Source organism: Chrysemys picta, chromosome 8, assembly GCF_011386835.1.
Source record: "Chrysemys picta bellii isolate R12L10 chromosome 8, ASM1138683v2, whole genome shotgun sequence".
Taxonomy (NCBI): domain Eukaryota; kingdom Metazoa; phylum Chordata; order Testudines; family Emydidae; genus Chrysemys; species Chrysemys picta.
Genome location: NC_088798.1, coordinates 35,198,095 through 35,219,292, shown reverse-complemented (window position 1 = coordinate 35,219,292; position 21,198 = coordinate 35,198,095). Strand labels below are relative to the sequence as shown.

At 43.9% G+C, this 21,198-nt stretch overlaps 1 protein-coding gene across 12 annotated transcripts in view; it reads right to left on the bottom strand.

Moving 5' to 3' along the window:
• Positions 1-21,198, bottom strand: part of SLC44A3 (solute carrier family 44 member 3) — a 73,776-nt gene that overhangs the window by 27,779 nt on the left and 24,799 nt on the right. For all 12 annotated transcript variants that reach the window (XM_065555581.1, XM_065555580.1, XM_065555578.1 and 9 more), the window contains one exon: positions 6,444-6,609. In XM_065555581.1, coding sequence (XP_065411653.1) covers positions 6,444-6,609 — 166 coding nt within the window. The remainder of the gene's footprint in view (positions 1-6,443; positions 6,610-21,198) is intronic.

Genomic DNA, 21,198 nt, shown 5'->3' with positions numbered 1-21,198 from the left:
GTGCTCAGCAGCACTTTTTAGGGCATGTCTACACAGCAACTAGACACCCACAGTAGGCCTGCGCCAGCCAACTCAGGTTCGTCACGGGGTTGGGCTGCAGGGCTGTTTCATTTCTGTGTAGACTTCTGGGCTCGAGCCTGGGCTCTAGGAGCCTGCGAGGTGGGAGGGTCCTAGAGCCCAGGCTCCAGCCCAAGCCCGGAAGTTTACAAAGCAATGAAACAGCCCTGCAGCCCAAGTCGGCTGGCACAGGTCAGCCATGGGTGTCTAGCTGCTGTGTACACATACCCTTAGAATCAGGTCCTAAAGCCCCACTCAAACAAACATGTACACACACTCTTAATTTTAAGCATACATTATTCCTGGAGGCACTCTATGCCAAAAAATTAAAAATTCTGCACACAATATTTTAAAATTCTGCAAATTTTATTTGTCAAAATAACACTACATAATCACGCCAATTTCAGTTCCTTTGGTAATTTATTTCAAAATACCTGTCAGCAAATACGTCTGTAACAATATGGACACACACAAAAATTCTCCCAGGAATAGAGAGTTAAAGAAACCCCTGTGGCGTTGCACTCTATATGATTTTATGAAAATATGCTAATGAGTTTGAATATAATGTAACTGAAATATGCTTCATGCAAAAGGTCTCATGTAAGGTATCATTACAAAGCTTATAATCTACTGAGTGTGGTCATCCTATTTGTATAAATGTATCACTCTTGTATCTGAAACTAGAAATATGAAATATAACTCTGAGGGCCTATTGTAATTATGCAAAGTGTGGGCCATTAATGATGGTTTGGAATCTTGATGGCTCCCATCAACCAGGACAATTGACCGCAGATGGCTCTGTTTTACTTGTAAGTTTTCCTGTATACGGGTGTGTGCTAGTAAGTGGGTAATGAAGTCTTACAGTGACATGTGATCATGTCACCTGAACTGGAATCCATCTTTAACCTGGTGCTTTTCCATTGAGAAGGAGGGGTGGGAACCCAGAGGGGGACAAAGGATTCCCGTCTTATGCAAAAGATGTATAAGTGGGTGGAACAGAACAAAAGGGGCAGCCATCATGAGAAATCCCCTAGCTACCACCTGAGCTGGAACAAGGGCTTTACCAGGGGAAAGGATGGTGCCCAGACTAGGAAGGCATCCAGTCTGTGAAAGAAATTTATTGAAGCATCTCTGAGGATGAGATTTTATCTGTATTAGACTTAGATTTCATAGAATCATAGAATATCAGGGTTGGAAGGGACCTCAGGAGGTCATCTAGTCTTTTTGTCCCAGATCCCTAAATGGCTCCCTCAAGGATTGAACTCACAACCCTGGGTTTAGCAGGCCAATGCTCAAACCACTGAGCTATCCCTCCCCCTTTGTGTTTTGTTTTGTTTTGTTTTACTTGGTAATTCACTTTGTTCTGTCTGCTATTACTTGGAACCACTTAAATCCTACTTTCTGTATTTAATAAAATCACTTTTTACTTATTAATTAACCTAGAGTATGTAGGGCACAGCTGTGCATCTCTATCAGTGTTATAGAGGGCGAACAATTTATGAGTTTACCCTGTATAAGCTTTATACAGGGTAAAACAGATTTATTTGGGTTTGGACCCCATTGGGAGTTGGGCATCTGAGTGTTAAAGACAGGAACATTTCTGTAAGCTGCTTTCAGTTAAGTCTGAAGCTTTGGGGCACTAAAATCTCATCCTCAGAGATGTTTCAATAAGTTTCTTTCACAGACTGGATGCCTTCCTGGGTCTGTGTTGGAGCAGACGGGCGTGTCTGGCTCAACAAGACAGGGTGCTGGAGTCCTGAGCTGGCAGGGAAAGCAGGGGCAGTAGCCTTGGCACATTAGTTGGCAGTTCCCAAGGGGGTTTCTGTGATCCAACCCGTCACAACCCCGATGATAACCCAGTTCCTGTTTCTCTTCCCTCTTCCTCCCGCCCCCCAGAGCCCAGCCAGGGGGACAGACGCCCAAAGCCCCTTACCCCCAGAGCCCACCTCTGGGTCCCCTCCAGCCAATACACCCAAACCCCCTTCTCCCCAGAGCTCAACCACGGGGCCCCCCAGAGCCCAGACACCCATCCCCTTCCGGCCCCAGAGCCCAGGGATCCAGAGGGAGAAACAGCCTGATGCTTGGTTCCAGGCTTGCACAGTTTCCTGAGTGCCACCAGCTCCTTCCCTCAGGGCGTGCTGGGAACTGCAGCTGCCAGGAACCCTCTAGCTCCCTCCCCCTCCCCCCGGCAGTGTCTTCTATGTGCAAGCTGGGCTCTGCCAAGTCCATTTGCCCCTAATGGCAGCTAGCAGCACTGCAGCCCATTTCTGTGGGGGAAAGGAAATTCTGCATGCACAACATTAATGTCTGCAAAATTCTGCATTGCGCATCGGCACAGAATTCCCCCAGAAGTAATACATGTAAGGGCTCTGATCCTACAAACACTAAAGCATGTGAGTAAAGTTACTCACAAGAGTACTATGGGACTACTTGCATGAGAACAGCTATTCAACACGCTTAAGCATTTGTAGAATTGGGCCTTCAGTAAATAATTTTGGGTAACTAGTCAAATCCATAAAACCTTTTTCTTTAAATCAGTGATGGGGGAACGTCTGATCACAGTGAGGGGGTTAAGTGCATAGCTGCTTAACCCCTCAACACATGATGGAAATAAATCCTTATACAAAACAAACCAAGCTAACAAGATTTCCACAAAGAGCTTTCTCCCCCCCCCCCCAAAAAAGGAGGGGGGCATCAAGAGCGCAGTCTCTTTTTGCAAGTTATAAAAGAGTAGCCGTTACATGAACCACTATTTCTTTTATTAAATTAATAAGGCCTCTTAGGAATTTATCTTTTATCTGAAATAAAAGAAAGCAAAGTGTAGTTTCAGTATTATTATTTCAGGTCAAACAGATGTCACCTGTAAAGCTAATCCAGCTGAAACAACTCTCTGCCCTCCCCATTTTTAATTCCGCTTATGGACAGTGGCTGAGAAGTGCCTAATGGATTGTTGTGTGTACTGAGGAAGCAGGTTTCCTCAGGGAAAGGCTGTTCCATTTCCTGTGGCCATTCACTAGCTAGAAGGAAAACCTCTCCATGGGGTATCATAAACAAAGCACTTGTGACAAGCATTTATGAGGCTGCATCACAGAACACATTAAATTGCAGATTCCTGGTGACAAATTCATTGTTGTCAATAAGAACTAATATAGTCTACCGCCCTCTATGAGATCAATAATATTGCTATTTCACCTTTCTATCCCCCTTACTTCACTGCTTTGATTTATCTACTTATCTATACTGACAGATTGAGGGAGAGGAAGAGGGATCACCATCATTATGTATACATAATTCTGTGGGGGAAAGGAAATTCTGCATGCACAACGTGCATTATGATTATAATTAATATATATAGCATTTCCCTTCCCATGCACAGCTCTCTCAACACAATGGGTGTCAGCTGCCAAACAAATGAAGTACATTTAAGGAGAGAGATTTCAATGGAATTTGGAGCACAGAACTTGTCTACTCCAAGAACCCAATCCTGGACCTCACAATGGTGGTGGAAAGTAGCTGGAAAGCTCATGGGTCTGGTCTCTTGAGAATTACCTAATCCTCTGGGGGTAGAGAGCCAACACAGCAGCTTCAATGCCGCCTTTCTAGCCCTGATTGTAGGCAGCATGGGCAGGTTGTCTCCATGTCCAGGGGATCCCTAGCTTCCAGAATAGTCCTTCGGGTTGCTGGCAGCCAGTGCAAAGTACAAGAGCTCAGAGGCTGCACTATATTTTACATCGGGGACTGGCTTAACAGCCCTAAGATCAGTAGAGCCCTGTGTGGATACAAAATTTGAATCCGCATCTGAGCCGCAAAAATCACCGATGTAGATATCTGCAGATCTAAAGCGAATATCTGCGGATTTGCTGGGCTCTAAAGATCAGATGTGTGTGTGCAGTATGAGAGAGTAGCTTAACATCACCTTTACCTGCCTCACCCCCGAACTACTCCATGTGCACCTTGGAGCATCGTAGTATCTGAGTTAGTACTTTATGCAGCACTGCGCAAACTGCAACAAATAATGGCAATTTAATGACTGTGAGCTTCAGTATAGGTGTCAAATTAGAGAAAGCACTGGAGCAGACATCTCTGTAAAATGTGGAAAGATTTTCCCCCACAACTCCCCAGTTCCTTAAGCAATGTGGTTTGGACTTTGAGTGTGGTTTGAGTTTCATTCAGGCAAACTCCCAATTACTATTGATACCCAAAATTAATGGAGTAAAAAAATCTCAGGATTTGGCCCTCTAGTACAGTGGCTCTCATCCTTTTCAGATTACTGTACCCCTTTCAAGAGTCTTATTTATCTTGCATACCCTCAAGTTACACCTCACTTATTAGCTACTTGCTTACAAAATCAGACATAATACAAAAGTGTCACAGCACACTATTACTGAAAAATTGCTTACTTTCTCATTTTTACCATATAATTATAAAATAAATGAATTGGAATATAAATATTCTACTTACATTTCAGTGTATAGACTATAGAGCAGTATAAACAAGTCACTGTCTGCATGAAATGTTAGTTTGCACTGACTTCGCTAGTACTTTTTATGTAGCCTGTGGTAAAACTAGACAAATATCTAGATGAGTTGATGTACCCCCTGAAAGACATCTGTGTCCCCACAGGGCACGCATACCACTGGTTGAGAACCACTGCTCTAGTATAACTCTTCACTGTTTAAGACTGAGAAATTCAGATTTCAATAATGGAGCACTGATTGGATGCCATGCTGTAGCCTCAGGAGCAAAGGGCCAGTTAACTACATACAGCTCTGTAGGGCACTAGTTACCTGTGTTGATCCTTCAGTCAGAGAAAGGAGATGTGAATCTCTAGTCTTGACGTAGTGGGTGAAATGGTAAAAGAGTATGTCCGTATACTGATCCTTTCCCCAAACCCTTTAAAATGGGCATTTTACATTCTGTCTACACTAGGATTATTTAAAAAAAAAAAAAAAAGTCCACTGGCTAACACCAGTTCAGCCTGAGCTCTATTGAGAGCCCGAGAGTAGATGCGCTTCTGACAGTGTTTTAAATGCTGTGTTGATTAGACTTACTCTGAGCAGGGACAGAAAACACAGTATTTAAAATGGTGGTGGCAGCCAGCAATCTGTCTACTCTAGGGCTCCCAACATTGCTAACATCAATGGAGTGGAACCAGTGTTCCAACAGCGGAAAATTTTTGGAAAAAAAAATCCCAATTATCGACAAGGTCTAAGCTGGTTTTCCTGCAGGAAGAGAGGAGAGTAGAGTTCATCGGGAGTTTTCCAACAGAACACTTTCTATCCAAAAGTGCTGACTTGTCAAAATCAAAATGTTTTGTGGGATTGTTTTGATTTGGATGAAATTCCAACAGGAACCAGGCTGGTTTCCTGACAGCTTGCCTGATAGCTCCCTGTCGGCCTAAGAGCCTGGATGACCTGGGAGCCCCAGCTCCCACACATCCCAGGTTCCCAGCTCTGGGGCAGCCTGCCAGGTGGGCTGTTGTGCTCCCAGGCTCTTCACATGGCAAACTGCTACAAACCTGTAGCTCACATGGATACCCGCCCCCCCACTGGCCATACAGCTTTTTTGCAAAAAAAAATCCATGTTTTTGTTTTGTTTGTTCCACTGTGGAACAAGAATTTTTTCAAAGTCTCAGACTTTCACAGAACAGAAAATTTGTTACCACATTTGCATGGAATGGAGCAGAGGAAACACTGCAATGTGGCTAGAAGATCAAAACATTCCCCTGCAGTGTTGGAAATTGAAACAAAAACAGCACTGATTTACTGCATGAAACCCATCTTGTTTCACTATCCAATACGAAGGAAGTGCAAAACGTAAAACAGGATAAATAGTAAGTAGTAAATGAGATTTTTACAATTCCTGCACATCTAGCTAAGGTGGTGTCTTGGTAACACAAAGTAAAATACTTCAAGTAAAAATATTTGCACAGCATGACATGATTTTCAATGGTTTTCTACAGTAAACTTTAGAGGCTTATTCAGCCATACCAGATTAAAGCCTGGTGGGAGGGACGGAAAGGAGATCAAGTCACACTACTTTAGAATTACTCTGGGGCTATGTGTTACACCTTTACTTAGAACTACCGACATTTACTGAGAAAAGGTTAAAATTTATTCTGGGTTTTGCTTGTACCAGGGCTTAATTTGGCTCAAAATTTTCTAGGATTTAAAGAGACGTGCTACATATTAATGTCACATGAGATCGTGTTCGAAGCCTTGCAATGAGCTGCTTGACTTTCTAGTCTCACATTCTTGGAATAATTTAGCTCCCAAGATACTACTCTAAATATAAATCCAAGGCATTTTATAGTGGTTTTCCTAAAAATAGTCAAAGTGAATGCTAAGAAAACACCAACCATACAAGGAGGTAAATTTTACACATACCGGTTGAAATAGCTAGTCACCACTGCTCCAGCGATAGTCATTTGCTGACAAGCCAGGATGAATTCACTAGTCCAGATAAGGCCGACTAAATGGTACCACCACATGTAGCGAATGCCAGACAGAATTTTATATTCTACTTGTCCTCCTGAAATGACTTGTGCACTACCTGAGAAGTCAAAGATATCAGAATATTAATCACAACTCAGCAAACAAAACAGAACTTAAACATGTCTCATATAGCCCATGTATTCACTTTTTTCCAGTAAAGTTATAAAATAGAATCCAGCTGTTGTTTAATTCTAGCAATATTTACTAAAGCACACAACTAATTTTGAGAAAAATGTTCTTATAGGGCCTAATGCCTCAGTTTTAAGTCAGGTCATTTTTACAGCTGCCAGTAAAGTCAATAGCAGCTGTGTTTGAGCAAGATTTAAGAGAAACTGGGTTAAAACTTCAGGATTTGCTCTAAAATGAATGTTTGAGAAAAATGAAAAATCTTCATTATCAAAATCTGAAATAAGATTAAGGTCAATTACAGAAATGTCTAAAAATTAAGTTTTCACTTATGAGGACAACAGCATTATTATGCAGACAAAGCACAATTGGAGTTGCAGCTAGCAAGGGATGTGAAGGATAACAAGAAGGGTTTCTACAGGTACGTTAGGAACAAGAAGGTGGACAGGGAAAGTGTGGGACCTTTACTGAATGGGGGAGGCAACCTAGTGACAGATGATGTGGAAAAAGTTGAAGTACTCAATGCTTTTTTTGCCTCGGTCTTCACAGACAAGGTGACCTCCCAGACTGCTGCACTGGGCAGCACAGTATGGGGAGGAGGTGAGCAGCCCTCAGTGGTGAAAGAACAGGTTAAGGACTATTTAGAAAAGCTGGACATGTGCAAGTTCATGGGGCCAGATCTAATGTATCCGAGGGGACTGAGGGAGTTGGCTGATGCGATTGCAAAGCCATTGGCTATTATCTTTGAAAACTCGTGGCGATTGGGGGAGGTCCCGGATGATTGGAAAAATGCAAATATAGTGCCCATCTTTAAAAAAGGGAAGGAGGAGAATCCGGGGAACTACAGCCTCACCCCCATCCCTGGAAAAATCATGGAGCAGGTCCTCAAGGAATCCATTTTGAAGCACTTGGAAAAGAGAAAGGTGATCAGGAACAGTCAACATGGATTCACCAAGGACAAGTCATGCCTGACCAACCTAATTGCCTTCTATGATGAGCTAACTGGCCCTGTGGATATGGGGAAAGCAGTGACGTGATATATCTTGACTTTAGCAAACCTTTTGATATGGTCTCCCACAGTATTCTTGCCAGCAAGTTAAAGAAAGTATGGATTGGATGAATGGACTATAAGGTGGATAGAAAGCTGGCTAGATCGTCGGGCTCAACGGGTAGTGATCAAAGGCTCAATGTCTAGTTGGTAGCCAGTATCAAATGGAGTGCCCCAGGTGTCTGTCCTGAGGTCGGTTTTGTTCAACATCTTCATTAATTATCTGGATGATGGGATGGATTGCACCCTTAGCAAGTTTGTGGATCACATTAAGCTGGGGGGGAGAGGTAGATATGCTGGAGGGTAGGGATAGGGTTCAGAGTGACCTAGACAAATTGGAGGATTGCACTAAAAGAAATCTGATGAGGTTCAACAAGGACAAGTGCAGAGTCCTGAACTTAGGACGAAAGAATCCCATGCACTGCTACAGCTGGGGACTGACTGGCCCCACCGGCAGTTCTGCAGAAAAGGACCTGGGGATTACAGTTGACAAGATGCTGGATATGCGTCAACAGTGTGCCCTAGTAGGAGCATTGCCAGCAGATTGAGGGAAGTGATTATTCCCCTCTATTTGGCACTGGTGAGGCCATATCTGGAGTATTGCATCCAGTTTTGGGCCCCCCACCACAGAAAGGATGTGGATAAATTGGAGAGAGTCCAGCGGAGGGCAAAGAAAATGATTAGTGGGCTGGGGCACATGACTTATGAGGAGAGGCTGAGGGAACTTGGCTTATTTAGTCTGCAGAAGAGAAGAGTGTGTGTGTATGGGGGGGGATTTGATAGCAGCCTTCAACTACCTGAAGGGGATTGCAAAGAGGATGGAGCTAGGCTGTTCTCAGTGGTGGCAGATGACAGAACAAGAAGCAATGGTCTCAAGTTGCAGTGGGGGAGGTGTAAGTTGGATATTAGGAAAAACTATTCCACGAGGAGGGTAGTGAAGCACTGGAATGAGTTACCTAGGGAAGTGATGGAATCTCCATCCTTAGAGGTTTTTAAGGCCCGGCTTGACAAAGCCCTGGCTGGGATGATTTAGTTGGGGTTGGTTCTGCTTTGAGCAGGGGGTTGGACTAGATGCCCTCCTGAGGTCTCTTCCAACCCTAATCTTCTATGATTCTACTAAAAGAGCAGAGAGAGAAAGATTGCTGGAAAAGATTAAGGATAGATATGTACCACTGAAACAAAACAGAATAAAGTATATGTTATAGCTGTAACAAAACTAGGTTTTAGAACATTAAACAGACAAAGTTAACCAAATTCAATCCAAATTCAATGTTGTTGTTTTTTAAACAGAATGTAGACATCTTTAAGGTAACAAGAACTCTAAGGCTGTTTGCATCAGATGTGTATTCTTGAACATAAACACACATTTACATCTAATTATGCTAGAAAATTGTATTTCCACTTCTGTTGACAAGACATGAACGTATTTCCCTATTAATCCTAAAAGTAATGTGACAGACCCAGACCAGTGGGGTACAGGAGTCTGGTAGAGGGCAAATATACTGGTCACTGGATGAGTAGTTTTCTGTTCCCTGAATGACCAGAGCAGGGGCTGCATTAGAGTAATCAGGAACCTGCTAGAACCAGTTAAGGCAGGCAGGCTAATTAGGACACCTGGAGCCAATTAAGAAGAAGCTTCTAGAATCAATTAAGGCAGGCTAATCAGGGCACCTGGGTTTTAAAAAGGAGCTCACTTCAGTTTGTGGGGGGAGTGTGAGGAGCTGGGAGCAAGAGGTGCAAGAAGCTGAGAGGGTGAGCTGCTGGAGGACTGAGGAGCACAAACGTTATCAGACACCAGGAGGAAGGTCCTGTGGTGAGAATAAGGAAGGTGTTTGGAGGAGGCCATGGGGAAGTAGCCCAGGGAGTTGTAGCTATCATGCAGCTGTTACAGGAGGCACTATAGACAGCTGCAGTCCACAGGGCCCTGGGCTGGAACCTGGAGTAGAGGGTGGGCCCCAAACCTCCCAATTGACCTAGACTCTGGGTTCTTCCAGAGGGGAAGGTCTCTGGGCTGTTCCCCAACCCACATGGTGAATCTCTGAGGCAAGAAAATCTGCCAATAAGCGCAGGACCCACCAAGATAGAGGAGGAACTTTGTCACACTAGCTACACAAAATTAGTGATGCACAGTCCCAATTGCTGAGTTCAAGTTAGACACTCCTATTTATAATTCCTGAATTTGAACTTTTGTTTGGGGGTGGGCGGACAGAGACCGGTTACTTTTTGTGGCAGGTCATTAGATCTGGAACTTACTCTCTTTGTCAATTTGCCAGGGCTCAAATTTGCTGACCTTAATGATGGATCTGTTCACCCAAGAGAGGAATTCTCTAAGGGTGAGCTGTGGATATTCCTTGGTACTAACTTCCAGTACAGCATTGGTGCTGTCAATGTCAACTATGTGAGTAGGGGCAGGATAAGGAACGGTCCACTGATGTCCCTGCGGCCCACGCTGCTTCCCGCAGCTCCCATTGGCCGGGAACGGTGAACCACAGCCACTGGGAGCTGTGGGTGGCTGTGCAAATGTAAATAGACTCATGGACCACCAGCAGATTACCCTGACAGGCCGCAGGTTGCTCACCACTGGTCTAGTGGGTAGAGCTGAGAACTGCAAGTCAAAACAAATGGGTTCTTCCAAATTCAGGTAAACCTTGTTCTCATTGTTCCCTGGATCAAGAGTCATACCCTGCAACATGATGCAGCTGGACTAGACTAATAAAAAAAGTTCATAGGTTGTAACACAGACTAGTTTATTGTTACCGTGAGGCAATCCTCTTTGTAGTGAAGTGAAGACATTGATGCATGCACTGGTTACTTCATATTCAGAAAGATGTCTGAACAGGAAAGCACTGTCATGAGCTGCAGGCATTTTAGAGAGGTTAGGACTGTGTACTGTTGTAAGTGCACTGCTACTGAAATTTGGTTCTAATGCTTTTTAGACCTGTGAAAATTCAAGTTACTTTACAAGTGGAAAAACCTTTGGTACCATCTCTCTCTTTCCCCCACCCCACCCTTTTTTTTTAAACGCAGACCCAAGAGTTGTTTTTCTCTCTCAGAGAATTCTGAAGTGGAGCATATTTCCACATACCATCAAAGTAAATTTCATCCACTGCACTGTACATTTGTGTCTCATTTTGTATTCTGAGCATTTCTCAACTCCTTTAACTCTTCCAGCAGTTTTAGGCTCCTATGTTCTTACAGCATGTACAACTAGCCAAACATGCTCATACATCAATTGTAATCATTACCAGTGGCAACTGTGCAAACAATACAATGGATAAGATAAATGGAGGTCTCTTTAGGCTTCCATTTAATTTGAAAATAAGTCATTTCCTTCAGTAGCAGAACTGAGGACTTTTTCCTGGTGTGCAACCTTTACTTATGAACATTCCTATTACACAAATTGTTAAGATATTTTACTTCTGCACCGACAGACTGGTTAAAATGATTAATGAATGTCTGCAGCACAAACTCTAATTCCATTGCTCTTAACAAGCCACTGTCATTTAAAATAATGATTAACAGTAACAGCCTTGGCTAAACAGAAATTGTCATGGGCTGGTATTGTGTGCATGTGTATCACTGCCCTCTGCTGGATGTCATCATGTGGCAGTGATCACCTTATTTTCTGAGTAAGAGGAGCCAAAGATCATGTGCTGTATTCCCTCATGGTGTATGTCTGAGCCTGCCTGATATTCTTTGTGTCTATGGTTACCAGGCACATACAAATCTGATGACAGAATAATGCATTATATTATGTTTCACATTTAAAGATGAGAGTATATTGGTAGCATGGATCAAACAGCAAGGATCTCTCTGACATCCTATTAAAAAATGCATTTCCTTTCCTTGTCAGTCCAGTGTGATCTGGTCACAGAGGCACAAAAAAAAAGAACAAAACTTCAGAATATGGTTCTACTTTGTCTGCAGCACATTTTTCTTCCAGCAGTATAATCACAGCAGATAAGTCATTCACCGAAAATCAATCCTGCCAGTGCAGCCATTTGCCAATTCCAAGTTGTTAATAAGTGACTAAAATCCCCATTGTTGAGCCATGACATTGCAGAAAGCTGCCTACTGTATATATACTTTTCTTAGATTTGTTACTGTGATGCAAATACTTCAAAAAAATGTTGGTCAGATACCAAGATCCTGCCATAGCATTTTTATAAGACTTTGAAAAGTTTCTCCATCAGATTCACTAGCCCAATACTACAGCCTTATCAGTCACAGCCAAAGAGATGCACAATATCAATATCATACAGTATATTTTGTGACTTGCAGACTTGTGCCATACATTCTACGGGAGTGGCTATTGGAGTTTTTCTACTCATATCTGGAGCACCCAGAAGTTTTAACAGGTTTCAGGGTAGCAGCCGTGTTAGTCTGTATCCTCAAAAAGAACAGGAGTACTTGTGGCACCTTAGAGACTAACAAATTTATTAGAGCATAAGCTTTCGTGGGCTAAAACCCACTTCTTCGGATGCATATATAGTGAAACGAAAGCTTATGCTCTAATAAATTTAATTTGTTAGTGTCTAAGGTGCCACAAGTACTCCTGTTCTTTCAGAAGTTTTAAGCGGTTGGAACTCCTAGGAACTGGAAATCATATTTTCTTCAATTTATCAATTCCACTGTGGGCAACAAAGAACAATTGGCCAGAAAGTACTAACTGAGAACCGATTTCTGAGTTCTTGCTACTATGAAAATATTTGCCACTTTTAATGCTTTCTGCTGCAGAGTCAGAAAGGTTTCTATAAACCATTGTTCTATAAAATTTGTGTTTCCTCCCAACTGAATTTACTTTGTAGCTGCTCCTTTTTCACATGAGAATTTACAATTAAGTTAGCTAGATTTAGTTGGAATATCTTGGACTCTTCAAGAAATTTGCTTTTACCACTGGCTTATCTGCAGCACATCTTTACTGTAATAGTTTTACTCCTCACTATACTCAGATATATTTTCATTATGTGAAAATCTCGCCTAGCACTCCCATCTTACACTCAGTATCCTATTCCTGATGTGGATTTCACTGTTTCTGCCAGATTCATACATGAGAGGACACACATTACAGTACCACTACTGGAATACCACAAGGCCATGTCTAGTTCTACAATAAAACAACCCTATTGGCTTTTCCAAATCCTCACTGAGCTCCATTCCCATTAGAATACATAGTTACAACCCATGCCACTTGATTTTTGTGCCAACTCCAGTCTCTTGCAATTTGGCATCTCTCCTGGCCAATGTCTGGCATTTGTCCCAGACCTATAGATTTCCAATACACTTGGCTTCTGCTGCTCTTACAGCCCCTGATTTAGCAAGGTAGTTAAGCAGGTGCATAACTTTAAATACATGAGCAGCCTCACTTCAGTGAGACTACTTGTACCTTGCTCAACCAGGGCTATAGTTATCTGATCCTCCCAAGGAGTTAGCTTCTTCTCAATGTAAAATAGATATTAAAAATGACATAAACAAGGTGATCTGCATGGATGCATAAAGATCAGATGCATCACAGATGAAACATGGATCAGGTGCCTCAGTTACAAGATGCACACAGGCTGTAAATATTACGGAACTACAAGAAGCATAAGGGAAACATTAAGAACAGGTGCAGCACAGTAACAATTCAATTTCACTAGCCCATCTCCTCAAGCTGCACATAACTAAAAACAGCTATTAGCTGAAAAAATTTAAATATGTATAACATCATTCTCAAAATATTTTCTGATAAGCCCAAACTAAAATTAAGTGGGTGTTTAGCCAAAAATTAGAAACTGCTATGACGGAAAGGTAAAGATTTTACAAACTGAGCCCCTTCTGAGAAGGCTGGAGTTCTCAAATAACCAGCACATGGAGGTTCAGAGCAGTATTCTGATCTCCCTCAAAAAGCCCAGAAAAATCAGAGGGCAGGAAAAAGTTTTCTTCCATTTCCACAATCAGTTGATTACAGAGAGAGTGGAAAATACAAAAGCTGTTCTGATAATATACTATGGAATATGAACCTTGTAAAACCTAGATGAGATTTTATGTTAAAGAGTGTATTTAAAACTAAAAAAAAAAAATTTTTTTTGCAGACTGTCAAATAAAATACTATTTAGAGTAGGAAGATTTCCCCCTACTATATGGAGTAGTTTCAGGTTCTATACCTCACCCAGAAGCCTCTGCTAACTTTTTGCCATTTTTACAGTAAAATTTTCTTATTTTTTTAAGTGTTTCTCTTCCCCCCACATGCAAGAATAATACAGAATTAACAGGGAAAATTGTGAAACTAGCTTATACAAAATTTGCTGTCAATTGCACAAAGTAAACCATTTTACTCTAATCTTTTTCAGTTATAATAATTTCTTAGGTGTTATTTGAAACAGAGTAAAAGGTAAAGAAAGTATTCAGACAAAAGTGTAATTTTTAAATTAACATTGTCCATTTAGCCTATTATGAGAACATTAATCGAGCAAGCAAGTCAATCCCCCCAGCAGTGTTCTCATGCAGATATTTATCAAATATAAGCTTTAAAATGTATGAACTACAGAGGGTGGTAAATAGGACAGCATGATGATATACTTCTGCCAACCCCTAATTCCATTTAAGGAAAAAAATCAAATCAAATTTTGATTTGCTTATTTAAATTAGCTTTATTTTTAAAAATAAAACTGTTTAAAATGAAATCTGAATTTAATACAAAACATGTTAAGACCTAAATTTATTATAATCTCTTAATATATTTAAATAAAAACAAATATGCTGAATCCATGAGCATCTATCAAAAACTTTGAGTTAAAGGTTACTTTTCTATACAGAGAAAGAATGCAGGGAAAAACATCTAATTATTGAGGTGCTATTTTTACAAAGCTTGACAACAGGTTGTATACCATACTAATGGCTTGAGCCTTTGGGGGACCCACAGGCTATGCTACTGGGTGCAATATTAGCTAATAAAAATAAATTTTAAATCCTATTTTGTGTGTTTAATTAAATTCCAGTTATCATCCTAACGCAGCCTGATGCAAGCTATGCCGAAAAATTTAATTATTTAGTAAATAAACAATATATTATTCACCATTTCCTAACATACTAAAAATGTACAATTAATAAGAATCAGAAAATATTAACCTATATAATTGCTTACAGAAATGTATACAGTTATAGTGTACCCTCCTGGATAGCAAAAAATTTACCAAATCTAGTGTAAAGGCTCCAGTTAGTTGTAAATCAACATTGTAATGGTAACATCAACCAATGAGAATGCACCTTAGAAAATAGCTACAATACAAATGGAAAAGTTGATTAAAAGCAATTATTTAAGTCAGGGCTTTCCTCTTTGTGATTTAAATCATGATTTAAATTGCAATACACCCTGTGAAGAACTATTACATGGCCTGACCCAGCAAATGACTTAAGCACATGTCTAAGTGCACTTCTGGATTAGGGCCAGTATGAGTAAGAGTGTCAGAAACTGGTTCTTACAGAGCATCATATGGATTTAGACATTTAGGACTTAATGATTTTGAAATATAAACACCTGAACTGTTACCTAATGGTTAGAGCATGGGACTGAGAGCCATAATGACTATTATATTCCTTATTCTGACTACCCTCCTGCGTTAAAAGGATTTTGAGAGGCTTAGTTGTTCTCTGTAAAGCACTTTGAACTCCTCTGATGACAGTATATTAATTTTGCACTTATGTTAATCTTAATAAAGTATAACAATTGTGACAGTTCAAGCAATGATGAAAGATGAAAAAACAGTTACCTACCTTTCGTAACTGTTGTCCTTCAAGATGTGTTGTTCATGTCCATTCCATTCTAGGTGTATGCACGCCCATGTGCACAGTCGTCGGAGATTTTTGCCTTCACTGTATCGGTAGGGTCAGCAGTGGCACCCCCTTGAGTGCTACGCACATGCGTCAGAACATCAGCCACTGCCATCACTACGCCCTCTGAGTTCCTTCTTGCTGACAACTCCAACAGAGGGGCAGGAGGGCGGGTAATGGAATGGACACAAGCAACACATGTCGAAGAACAGCAGTTACAAAAGGTAGGTAACCCGTTTTTTCTTCTTCTAGAGCTTGCTCATATCAATTCCACTCTAGGTGACTCACCAGTGGTGCCAATAGAGATGGGCTCGGAGTTCACAGTCTTGCACCTTGCAGCACTGCCTTGCCGAAGCCAGCATCGTCCCAGGCCTATGGGTCAGCGCATAATAAGACGTAAATGTGTGGACAGATGACCAGGTAGCAACTCTACAGATCTCCTGGATTGGCACCTGGGCTAAGGCAGCAGCAGATGATGCTTGCGCTCTAGTCGAGTGTGCTTTCACTATTGCCGGGGGAGGCACACTCACCAGCTCGTAGCAGTATCAGGGATACAGGCTGTGATCCAGGACAAAATCCTTTGGGCAGACACAGGCACAGACATCCTGTCTGCCACCGCCACGAACAGCTGCGTTGGCTTACGGAATGGCTGTGCCCTATTGATATAGAAGGCCAGCGCCCTCCGTACGTCCAGGGCGTGTAACCTGTGCTCCTCTTCGGATTTATGGGGCTTCGGAAAGAAGACAGGGAAGAAAACATCCTGACCGGTATGAAACTGAGAAGCTACCTTGGGCAGGAATGCTGGGTGCGGCCGCAGCTGGACTTTCTTTGTAGAAGACCATATAGAATGGTTCTGACGTCAGCGCTCTGATCTCAGACACTCTGCGGGCAGACATATCTGCACCCTTCCAGGAGGAGAAGGAGAAGAGAGCAGGAAGCCAGAGTTTCAAAGGGAGGCCCCAGGGACATGAGTGTAAAGAGACACTCCAGACCTTTCAGAAACCGGGCCGTCATGTTGTGAGTGAAGACCGACCGCACTTGGAACCGAGGGTGGAAAGCCAAAATAGCAGCCACGTGCAGGGCTTTGGAGCGGAGCCCGGAGCTGGAGCGCAGAGCAGCTCCAGAGCAGTGGAGCTGCAGGTTTTTGCCTGGAGCTGGAGCAGAGCCAGAGCACAGCTCCAAAGCCCTGGCCAGGTGGACCCCGATTGACGACAGGGACAAGCCCTGAAGTGTGAAGCGCAGAAGATAGTCCAGGATCACCTGCAACAAGGTCTGCTTGGCCCGTACGTGCCGATCCAAGGTGCAGCACATTAATCTTTTCCACTTTGCCTGATAGGTCACTCTGGGCTTTCTGCTACTTGTTGAACCCGGGTCGAGCATTCCCGCTCATCCGCATTCAGCCATGCAGCAGCCAGGCTGTCAAGTGCAACACCTCCAGGTTTGGGTGCAGGAGAATGCCGTGGTTCTGGGACAGGAGGTCCAGCCAGAGAGGGAGGCACAGCAGCTCGGCTACCGAAAGTTCCAGCAGCATGCCAAACCAGTGCTGGCGAGGCCACTCGAGGGCTAACAGGATAACCCTCGCCCTGTCCTGTTTGATCTTCACGAGGACTCTGGATCAATGGCACTAGCAGAAAGGAGTACATCAGGGCTCCCAACCACAGAAACAGGAAAGCATCTGACAGGAACCCCTGTCCATTCCCTGGAGTGAAGAGAACACCTGGCATTTCCTGTTCTGACGGGACACAAGCAAGTCCACCTGGGGAGTTTCCCCACTTTCGGAAGATCATACTGGCCACCTCCGGATGATGAAGGTCCTGTTGAGGCAATCTGCTAGCACATTCTTAGTGCTGGGCAGTTGTGTGGCTACCAGATGAATGGCATGCCACATACAGAAGTGCCAAAGGCTGAAAGCTTCTTGGCAAAGGGCTGATAACCTGGCTACGCCCTGTCTGTTGATGTAATACATTGCGGCAGTAATGTCCATGAGGACCTGCACCACCTTGCCCCTCAGGTGGGACAAGAAAGCCCGGCAGGCCAGGCGAACCGATCTGAGCTCCCTGACATTCATGTGGAGGGCAACCATCGGCCCTGCGTGCTCAGCTCACCCAGGTGGGCTCCCCAGCCCAGGTCCGAAACATCGGAGACCAGGGTCAGCAACTGGGACAGGGTCATGAAGGGGACTCCTTCCAACACTGACCCGGTGTCCAACAACCATCCAGGAACGACAGGATGTTATCCATCACCCGGACCACCCAGTCTAGATTGTGTCTGTTGGGGGTGTAAACCAACACCAACCATGCTTGCAGAGGCCAGAGGTGAAGCCTGGCATGACTGACCACGTATGTACAGGTGGCCATGTGGCCCAGCAACCGCAGACAGGTGTGAGCCGTGGTGAGCAGGTGGTTCTTGAAATGTGACATTAGGTCCGACATGGCCTGAAAACATGCCACCGGGAAGAATGTTCTGGCTCGCGTGTGGTCGAGAACCACCCCTAGGAATTCTATGAGTTGGAGTGGCCTTAAGGTGGATTTTTTTCTCGTTTATCAACAGGCCCACATCGTGGCAGGTGGAACGCACCAGATCGAGGCTTCTCTGTAGTTGATCCCAAGATCTGTCCTTGATGAGCCAGTCGTCGAGATACGGGAAAACCTGGACCCCTCGACGTCGGAGGTAAGCAGCCACTGGCGCCACACATTTTGTAAAGATCCCTGAAGCAGATAGAGGCCAAAGGGGAGCGCCATAAATTGGAAAGTTCTCTACACAAACATCCCACACACAGATCGAATACAAGCTGTCAGTATCCCTGATGATGACCAGCTCAACTTATTGCTGAGCTCTGTGACTTTATCCTCACGCACAATTATTTCAAATTTGGTGACAATATATACCTCCAGACCAGTGGCACCACTATGGGCACCCGCATGGCCCCACAATATGCCAACATTTTTATGGCTGACCTGGAACAACGCTTCCTCAGCTCTCGTCCACTCATGCCCCTTCTCTACCTACGCTATATTGATGACATCTTATCATCTGGACCCATGGGAAGGAGACCCTGGAAGAATTCCACCATGATTTCAACAGCTTCCACCCCACCATCAACCTCAGCCTGGACCAATCTACACGGGAGGTCCACTTCCTAGACACCACCGTACAAATAAGCAATGGCCACATTAACACCACCCTATACCGAAAACCCACCGACCGCTACGCCTACCTTCATGCCTCCAGCTTCCACCCCGGTCACACCACACGATCCATCGTCTACAGCCAAGCACTGAGGTATAATCGCATCTGCTCCAACCCCTCAGACAGAGACCAACACCTAAAAGATCTTCACCAAGCATTCTCAAAACTACGATACCCACACAAGGAAATAAAGAAACAAATCAACAGAGCCAGACTTGTACCCAGAAGCCTCCTGCTACAAGACAGGCCCAAAAAAGAAACCAACAGAACTCCACTGGCCATCACCTACAGTCCTCAGCTTAAACCTCTCCAACGCATCATCAGTGATCTACAACCCATCCTGGACAATGATCCCTCACTTTCGCAGGCCTTCACAGAATCTCACCCACCCACTCCTGTATCAAACCCCTAATCTATGTCTGAGCTACTGAAGTCCTCAAATCATGGTTTAAAGACTTCAAGGTACAAAGAATTCTCCAGCAAGTGGGGCCGTCGAAGCTTGGGTCTGTTTGCTGACTGTCACTGTTGCAGACTGGTGCCCAGAGCAAGGTGATCACGCTGGTATCAGGAGGACCGGTGCCGGGGGGACTGGAGACGCAACGGGGAATGCTCCCACGAGGCAGGTGACTGGTACCTGTGCCGAGAGAATGATCAGTGAGAGGGTGAGCAGCGTCATTAGTACGGAGACCGGCATCTTGCTCTAGGCGATCCGCGTTAAGATGGCGGTGACCGCAAACGTGGTGCCAGTGACCAAGGATGAGCCCCAGAGGATCTGGGCTGCTTTGTCTTGGGGGATCAGTGGCGCTCCACTGCCCCCTTAGGGGTCTTAGCAGCTGGCTTGCCTTCGTGGGGAGCCTTTGTCAGTTCCTAAGGCACCTGCAGTATTGGGGGTGCAGGCGGAGGCCTGTGCTCTCTTGGCACCAGGGGAACCTATGAAGATGTCGGTGCCACAAGGGTTTTTGGTTCCATGCTGCTTCCGGGAGTCGGTGGTGGATCTTTCATGGAGCTAAGGGCCTTGACCAAGGAAGTACAACTGCGCGGCTCCAGAGTGGGTCCCTTGCCTGATGACCAGGGCCCTTTTTGCCAGGTGCTGTGGAGTCATGCTTTTTGGGCATCGGTGCCAGGGGCGCACTGCACACCGAGGCCGAGGTACATGGCAAGTCCTGGCAGGGCTGCATGGAGGCCAGATGCAGGGTGGACTCCATGAGGAGAGCCCGTAGCTGAATATCTCGCTCCCTTTGTGTGCAGAGCCGGAAGTTCTTACAAATTCAGCACTTGTCTCTAACGTGTGACTCCCCTAAGCACTTGAGGCAGCTGCTATGGGGGTCCCTTACGGGCATAGGCCTGTTGCAGTCCGCGCAGGGCTTAAACCCGGGAGACGGGGCACGCACCGCCTGGGGCCCTAACTGCTAACGATTAACTACACTTAACAACTACTTAACACTAACTACTATAAACAAACTATTTACAAGGCCCTAAGCTCGAAGTCAGTAGACGAAAAAACAGCTAACCCTTGCAATGCAAGGAAAGGCGCTCCAACTAACCACCATGGGCGGTAAGAAGGAACTGAGAGGGCGTAGGGTCGGCGGTACCTGATATACCGGCGCATGTGCATGGCATTCAAGGGGGCGCCACTGCCAACCCTACAGATACTGCTAAGGTAAAAATCTCCGAAGACCGCGCACATGGGCACGCACACACCTAGAATAGAATCGACATGAGCAAGCACTTGAAGAATGAAAATGAGTTACTCAGAGTTTTTCAAACTACATTAATGGCATCTAGTGGATTATGGGTGTTACTACAGTTTTCTTTTACTCAACTGGTAATAACAAACAAGTATCACTTGAATTATTAACAATAGCCACTGTTTAACTGATGTACGCTAATGCCATACCCTGATTAGAAGCAGAATAAAAGCTCACTTGCAATTAGGAAAACAAATGAACACATGGGTTGATATTTCTGTATCTACTCTAACACCTCCTTTAACACTAATATTGTCACTTTAGTTTGTTTTGTTTTAAGTAACATGCTCATTCTCACTATAAATATTAACTGACTAAATGGCTGAAAATTACAACTATTGACACATCTGCTAAAAACAACCCAGGCACAGGATTGAAAAACTCTTAATGAAGTATACAGCAATACTCAGGAAACACCCAACTATATCATCTTGCACTTCTCATCAAATTGATTCTGTTACACTACCCAAAATATTTATAACCTCTAACTCTCTTTTGTATCCCTAAGAGACTAATAACCTTTTTGAACACGTTGGACTCACTTGGCATTTTCCGAATTTGGATTTAACAAGGACAAACTTCACACACAGTGTTTTGTTGCATTGGAGAATTACAGTGAAGATTCCTTTACATTTTTGTGCATTCTCTCATAGTCAGCTCTGCTTAAATGATGAATGTTTGTGTTGTTTCCTCTAGCGTTCCTGGCAATTAGTATTTCCAATTT